Raw genomic sequence first — 8328 nt, 5'->3', positions numbered from 1 at the left:
TTTAAGGAAAATATTGGTTGGTATCACAGAAATAAATTGTCAAACTAAAAAACAATTTTTAAAACAGCCAAAATATTATTCATAAAAGAATTACTATGACTAAAATTCCAGAAATCAAAAAAAACACTTATTTCTATCCACCACCCTCTTTGTATCAATTTCAAAAGGCAGCCCATTTTTGTTTCAGGGTTTAATTGGTTACCTAGCTCATTTTAGAGAAATTCAATTTCCCTTGAGCTGGGTTCATATGACAACAGATGAGTTCCTTCTTTTTGATTTGCTTTTTTTAGGGCCATGGAAAGGAAAGCTAAAACAAAATAAGAGCAAAAATAATTTACGTAAGAGGTGTAGTGTGAAATGTAAATTTGGATGTTCTAAACATATAGTCTCCAGTTTACAAACAGACACAAACCAAGTGACTACACTGCGTCAGTGGTGGGGAAGGGGATTACTAACTAATCCGGTTCATTTTATGCACTATCTCAAATGCTAAGGGAGTGAAGACTAAAGGGTGTGGTCTGGTCAATGAGAGGCAAGAGTTAGATGAAAATAGATCTTTGGCTTTAGCTATGTGTGTATGTGTGTCTCTTTCTCTCTCTATGTCACCTATATTTAAATATATAATATATACATAATATGTTATATTTTGTTTATACATCATTATATGTATCATTTATATATATATAAATAATGATAATGTTTTATAGACAGAGAGAGAGGTTTAGAGAGAGACCTCCAGTGGGGAAAGGGACTTCCAATGACATTGCCATCATTCCATTTAAAGGCTTGGAAACAATGCTTTTCTCAGGATCCTCTGGCTCCTTGAAGTTGTATTTCTTATGGAAACCTAAAACACTTAACATTTTTATCACACACACAGAAAGTCTGGTTCAAGCCTGCTCTGAGAACTTGCTGTACAGTTTCAAGAGGCCATAGCAATGCACTGCAGAGAACAGGAGAGTAGTTTCTCACAATTCCTGTCTTCAGAAATTCACCAGCAAATAAAAATATTCTAAGGTAAGGCGCTAAGGGAGCTTTATGTAACTATGATAGCAAATGGACGGGGACCTGGTGTGCCTATCAGGGGGGATCAAGGACTAACACACAAAAATAGTTTAAATGTTTCCCACATTGGAAATGATCTTTTATTCTTCTCACTGGCATTTATTCCAAAGCAGACCAAAAAAAAAAAAAAAAAAAGGAGTGGAGAACTGCTCCCAGATATATATGTGAATTGCAGGCAAGCAACAAGTGAAAATTTAAGAGGCTTTTAAACATTGATTTGGTTTTTGTTTTAATAGTCTGTATACTTATACGAACTATTAAACTTCACTAGACCATAGCCAAAGTGAGCACTGATTGACCGCTGCTTTCAAAGTGAGTTGTGTTACCTTTAGAGATATGAACAGTCACAAACAAACCACAAAACCTCACTTAAAACTTACCATTTTTTAAAAATACGTTAATCATTGTTAAGAACGTATTTTTTTCCTTAAATGACTAACTTGTACACGCCAAAACTTATTTAAAAAAAACTAAAAAAAAAAAGAGAGAGATATGAACAGTCACATTAATGACTGGAAAAGAACAGCAGTAATAGGAGTTTTTCTGCGACTGGGGATAAGGTGAAATGGAGGTGTAGGTCCGGAGAAGATAAGAGAAAGCACAGGGGAAGGCGTGGTACGCATTCCAGGCGACAAAAGCTGCCTCCACCAAAACTGATTTTCTTTCAGTGACATACACCTAACTGCTTAAATTTGACTACACCTGCGATCGTTTGGTCTGCAGACACTTAATGAGTGCTTACTTCTATGCTAAACTGGACTATCGGGATTCAAAGAGGTTTGCTCTCCTCGTGGCGGAGGCGCAGTGACTGCGGTGCAGGGTCGGGAGGGGTCGCCTCTGCCCCTTCGGCTTTCGTTTGAAGGTGACCTGGCAGGCCCTGGCCGCCAACCCCACCTGGGCCCGGAGCAGAGCCACGCCCACCGCCACGCCCGCCGCTGCCTGACCCCTCGACCTTCAGAGGTTTGGGAGAGCCTTTCTCTGTGATCTATGTATGCAGAGTTGAAATGTAGGTGTAGCCTGACCACAGTGTGTCCATCAAAAGGAGGGTGGGTCCAACAGGCAGGGCGTAAAGCAGGGTCGATTTCAACGGCTGTCGGGAGCAAGAGTAGCAGTTTCTTCTAAGTTTTACCTTTGAAAGGAGGTGGAATAGGACACAGAGTGCATCGCATGGGTAAGTCTTGTTTCATGGAACTGCTTTATTCAACTATGAGAAAAGGGGTGTGTACTGAGTTCGCTACTTAGGACGTATTTTTAAGCGTGGATCCCGGTCAAAAAGATTTTGAAAACCGCGGATGAGAAGCGTTTTATCGTCCTAGAACCAGGTGGGGAGCATGCCCTGGCCAGCCGACTTATAGATTTAGACTGCGTTCATCTACAGCTAGTTTGGGCCACTGGTCCCGAAATTTCAAAGCATAAAGGAGGAAAGTAAATACACTTTTAAGAAATCAGATGCTTGGTTGAAATTTCCCTGAAGTTGCTTTTTAAATTTGTGTTTCAAAAATTTGTATAAATACCGTCTTTCGTCGCTAGGTCTGTTTTATACTAAAATGTTTAAATTAATTTTTACAACGAGAGTAAACTTATCTTCCCTTTCTTCCCTCCTCAATTATCTGCCAAGGGCTCTACCATCCACCCAGTTACTTGAGCAAAAAAACAAAACAAACGAACAAACAAAAAAACTAGGACCATTCATTTATTCTAGATTCTTGTTTCTCTTAGCCCCTTTATCCAATCCCACAGTAAGTCTGGGAGATTCTATCTCCATTTTTCCTCTATCTATCCATTTCTTCTCCACAGCCACCACATGCTCCAAACCACCATCCTTTTCCTAGATTACTGAATAGCCTAAGGGATATTTTTTCTGCTTTTACTCCTCTTTTCCTTGCTAATTCTTTCTTCACAAATCAGCCCAAGTAATCTCTTAACCTAAAACTGATCATGTTAATTTAATCTCCTTGTTTGAAAGAAACCCCTTAATAGTTTCCAATGGCTTGGGAATGAAATGCAAATGGACTCCCTCCTGCACCGACCTCAGCCTTATCTCGACCGATGAGGTCTTTGCTCACCATTTTGTATGATAAACAGGACTTTCTTTGCTGTCCAGAAAGTTAATGTACTTCCTGCTGCAGCTTGGAAGGACTCTTCTCGCATCTCCTGCAACTGGCTAATACTGTTCTTCTTTTTCAGGCCTCAATCTAATGCCTCCTTGAAGGCCTTTACATTATTTTTAAAGACAGCCTCCCCCACTTTTCCTTTTATACTGTAATTGGTTTCATTTCATAGCATTTTTCTCAATCTGAAACGATTTTATTTACTACTTCATAAAAGCTCTTCGTTTATGTGCATTTATGTGCATCTATCTCACACAGATAAAAAGCTCCATGAAAACTAGGGATTTTGTATCTTTTCCGTTGCTCTAGGGTCAGCACCTAGAACAATGGTACTAAATATTTGCCGAATGAGTGAGTAAGTGATGCAACCTTGGAAGTACTAATAATAATGATGCAACCTTGGAATTACTTTTGTCACAACTTGAGAAATATAAATATATAGTATATAGTCTCACGCCATTAAGTAATTCATGTAACATCCAGATTTTGTCTTCATGCCAATGTTTCACCAGTACATTTTCCATGTGGTTATTTCCACCAACAGAAAATGTTCTTGTCATAGTAACAGACATGTTCTCACAATGAATTAACAGATTACCGTTTCAATTTTATACATCATTCTCACAAGCCTGCATATTGTGTGAGAAATGGCATAATTCTCAGAGATCTGACACATAAGAATCTAGCTTAGCAAGGTAAGGGCTGTGCTCGGACCTTGGTAAATTCATTAAGAAAATACTTCTTTCTCTCAACCCTGATATCACTGAGAGCCAACTTTTTGAAACTTCTGTCCTGTGTGTGTCTAACGCCCCAGATAATTTTCTAGTAAATTAATTTTATAGGATTTCTAAGTAAGATCTTGCCAGTATGATGACTAAATGCATATTCATCAATTCATTTCATTAGACAAATGTATTAAGTGCCAGGGCCTCTGAATGAAATGCAAAAGACTCTTGCTCTCTTAGAGCGTACAGTCTAGTAGGTAAGACAGATCTTAAATAATCAGAACCAAGAGGCTCTGATCAGTGTGAAAATAGGGAGCTAGGAGAAGATTAACTTGGGGACCTAACAGAGATAAGAGTCAAGGGGAGTTTGCCCAAGAAAGTGGTGTTTAAGCAGAGACGTGAAATGTGGGTGGGAAGTAAAACTCTGCATGCACCACCTGTGCACATGCTATATGGCAGCTCATATGGCAGTTTTTTTAATTCTATAGTTTGGTATTTATTCTGGGTTTTTTTTTTCAATTGAAGCATAGCTGATGTACAGTAATTATGTAAGTTATAGGTGTACAATATGAGAGTGGGTAGTGTTTTGTCAAGAGGGAAGAGCATGGCACTTCATGGAAGGAGACTTTACTATGGCTGGAAATGAAACAGGAGAGCTGGAGATGGCAGGAGATAAGTTTGGAGGGAAAAGCCGAATCAAATCAAATTGCAAGTATTTTCAGGGACTAACTGAGGGAGGGAGTTATGGTGTTCTTTCCGACTGAAACTTTAGATCTATTTCTAGTGATTTTGTTCCAAAGGTGCTATATTCACTAATTCAAAATGGAATGAAAATTATTTTTTAGCTTTGAGAACAAGATTTTGTTAGGCAAATAGTCCTCATACAGTCTCCCTGGTTTATTTCACCTTTATAAAGTTCAGAATAAAGATAACACTTGTACCATTAACGTATTATATATTAGGAATATAACATATATAAATAGCTTGAAAACATTTATAAATAGCCACATTTTAAAATAACCACCTAAAAGAATCATGCCATTTATTTTTGTAAAAAAAATCATAGATTTTTATTAATATCAACAAATTATTAAATATTAAGTAATAATTCTATGTACTTATATTATTTAATGAGAAATAAAATGTTTATTGTTTATATAATAAATAAATATAATTATACTGATTCATTAATTAATAATTAAATAAAAACAAAGCATGCATTTTGATTGGTAAGAATTTTAAATGTGTCCTTAAACATTTGTCTGTATTCTGTGGAAATATTTGTATGTTATGTATGCAAATATTTAAGAAGACATTTAAAACTCTTCCCTGAGCAAGTTATATATAAATATTTGATTCACACTTATTTTAATACATACTTTATTCATATATAATACTAATTATATATTCATTTATATAATATATATAATGCTTAAGACATTTAAAACTTAGCAATTTATATATATCTTACATGTATCGTATTTCATTTAATATATACTTTATTTTATATATAATTGATATAGTATATGTTTATTTACATAGAATACTGTTTAAGAAGACAGAAAAGTATGTTTTATTTCCATTCTATGTATTCTTTTTTTACCAAAAGTAAATGGCACAAAGTTTTGAGGTGATTTTTTTTGTTTGTTTTCATATTCTTTTTCATTATGTTATCTTGTAAGATATTGAATATAGTTCTCTGTGTTATACAGTATAAATTTGTTGTTTATCTATTTTATATATAGGGGTTAGTACCTGCAAATCTCGAACTCCCATTTTATCCCTTCCCAACCACTTCCCCCTTGAGGGGATATTTTTAAATATGACTATTTAAAAGTATTTTCATTTCACTACTTTTACATTTGCTCCTTTTTAAAAAGCATTTCATTTTTGTTCCTACAGCAGAACATCAGGACACTAAAATTGAGATCTTTTATAAGATACACAATTGTAACATTAAGCAAAAGACTCTTGAAAGAGTATAACACATTCATGCTGTAACTTTTCTAATACTACTTTTAGATTTTTAAGGAAAAGATCAAAAAACATTCAGGGCCAAATTCTCCTTGTGCCTTTATTTTAACTTGCATTCATAAAAGATGGGAATGCATAGATTTCATGTGGCTTATTCTGTGGATTCCCACTTTCTAGAACAAGGGTGGGCAAACAGCAGCTTGTGCACCACGTCTGCTGTGTATTGTTCACCCTCCGTTTACTGTCTGTGGTTGCTCTCACGCTACATGGCAGAGTTGAATAGCTGTGACACAGACCCACCCGTAGGGCTCACAAAGCTTAACTCCAGCTCTCTACAGAGAAAGTTTGCTGCCTTTGATCTAGAATAGTAGCCAGCACTCTGCAGGATCCAACATATATTTCTGGAATGAATGCAAAGGTAAAATAATAGTAGTACACATGAGTGATCAGCGTTTGCTCTGTGCCATGAACTGTGCTAAGCATTTTATACACATTATTTTAATTTGAATGTCACAACAGTGTTACAAAAGAAAATCGGCATATTTTGCTCCCTCACCGCCTTCAGGTTTTTAGTCAACTGCCACTACTGCCTCAGTCAAGGTTTGCCAGAGCTCCCTATTTAAGTTTGCAAACTCCTACTTTCTATCATTCCCTTGGCATATTCTATAGCACTTTGCCTTGTACATTACTTATTTATTTTGTATGCTCACAAGAGCATATACTCCATGAGGCACAGATTTTTAGTATGTCTATTCACTGATGTCTTAACCCATGAGTAACCTAGAGTAGGACTGGCACATAGTGAGTGCACAATAAATGGGAGGCAATCAATTAGGGAAGTCAGATAACTTGTGGGGATACCCCAGGTAAGAACTGGTAATGACCCATGTCTTATGTCACAGCTAATTCTCTTACTCTTGCAGAGTTTGTCACAGATATAAATGTAGTGATTCTGTTATTGGAAGTTGAGTTCTAGGCCATTTTTTGAGGACATTTCCTGACAATGGCTCTGATGTTGGAATGTACTTTACCTAATGGCTCCTATCTCCAAGCAGGTCTTTGCTGAAGACAACTCACCCACATCACTGCTGCCTGGAAGTGGTTGATCTATCCTGGTGCAAACCTTCAAGGAGGCAGCTAGCAGGACGACATGGACCAGCAACTGAAGAAAAGGGAAAAGACATGTGACCAGAAAAGCCTGGGTAGAAAAGCCATCAGTGACAGTAAGCCAAGGCCAGCCAAGTCACAGCCACCCCAGCAGGAACCTCCTGACACACCGTGGACCTTATGTGATGAGGATGTGTGCTATGAGACTAATTTTCAGGTTGTTGAAGGGGATTCCTTCTCCGACTGTTACATAGAATGCATAATAAGAGGTGAGTTTTCTGAACCTGTTGGGGAAGGGGACTCACTCCTTAAGTCCTTCGACTGCCTGAAAGAAGGATCAGAACAAGAGCTTTCTCAACAGGTTCTTACAGCGAGCTCACTCCTTGAATGTTCCTTGGAGTACATGAAAAAGGGGGCAAAACAAGAACTCCCTCAACAAATTGTTGGAGAAAATTCACTTCTTGAGTTTTCTGAGTACCTGACAGGCAAGAAACTTCCTGCTGGAGGAATACCAAGCGTTGACGTCTCAGATCCCAAACAGTTCACAGAGTGTACTAGAACGAAGCCAAGTACAAATAAAGAACATGATGCTTCAGAGAAAGTTGTGTGTCTTCAGAGTGGATGCACAAGAGAGTTCAAGGATAGAACTTCCATGAAAAATCATTTCCGCGTGCATAGTCCCCGAGATCACATATGTGCAGAATGTGGGAAAGCCTTCAAGGAGAGCACAAAACTAAAAAGACATTTTCTGGTTCATACTGGAGAGAAGCCGTTCCAGTGCACTTTTGAAGGGTGCGGAAAACGCTTTTCCCTGTCCTTCAATTTGCGTACCCACGTGCGCACCCACACTGGGGAGAAACCTTTTGTGTGTCCCTTTGAAGGCTGTCACAAAAGGTTTATTCAGTCAAGTAACATGAAAGCTCACCTCTTAACTCATGAAAAGAACAAAATGAGTCAGTGAAGGAAGATAGAACATAATCCTCAAACAGAACCAGCACGTGAACAAAAGGGGACTGGGGACACGTATGCCTCATTGATTATTGTTTCAGGAAACAAGTTTTAAATCAATATTTTCACCCTACAAGGCATTTTTTAATGTTACTAAGATGTTTCTATAGTGATATTATTTTAAAATTTTGTGTACAGAATTATAATGTGCTTCCAATAGTAAGGTCTGTAATGAACTTACTTCAAAAGCATAATCCTTAATATACTACAAATTGGATTTTTGGATATGGGATTTAATATCACATTACTATAAATATGATATTAACTTTGGTTTTTAAGCTTATAGTTTCTAATTATTTAGCTTTTTTTCCTTTTAGGCATATACTTCATAATACATG

At 37.1% G+C, this 8328-nt stretch overlaps 1 protein-coding gene across 1 annotated transcript; it reads left to right on the top strand.

Moving 5' to 3' along the window:
* Window positions 1-6844: 6844 nt before the first annotated feature.
* On the top strand, window positions 6845-7943 carry ZFP42 (ZFP42 zinc finger protein). The gene has a single exon (XM_006191289.2). It carries the CDS (start codon window positions 7026-7028, stop codon window positions 7941-7943), a length of 918 nt encoding a protein of 305 aa, XP_006191351.1. The 5' UTR covers window positions 6845-7025.
* Window positions 7944-8328: the final 385 nt, after the last annotated feature.

This window comes from Camelus ferus, chromosome 26 (genome assembly GCF_009834535.1).
Source record: "Camelus ferus isolate YT-003-E chromosome 26, BCGSAC_Cfer_1.0, whole genome shotgun sequence".
NCBI classification, from domain to species: domain Eukaryota; kingdom Metazoa; phylum Chordata; class Mammalia; order Artiodactyla; family Camelidae; genus Camelus; species Camelus ferus.
The sequence above is the reverse complement of the archived record's forward strand: the minus strand, read 5'-3'. Positions and strand labels throughout refer to the sequence as shown.

Bases quoted from the DNA above. Each gene is read 5' to 3' on its own strand.
- ZFP42 (XM_006191289.2), top strand. From the start codon at position 7,026: ATGGACCAGCAACTGAAGAAAAGGGAAAAGACATGTGACCAGAAAAGC.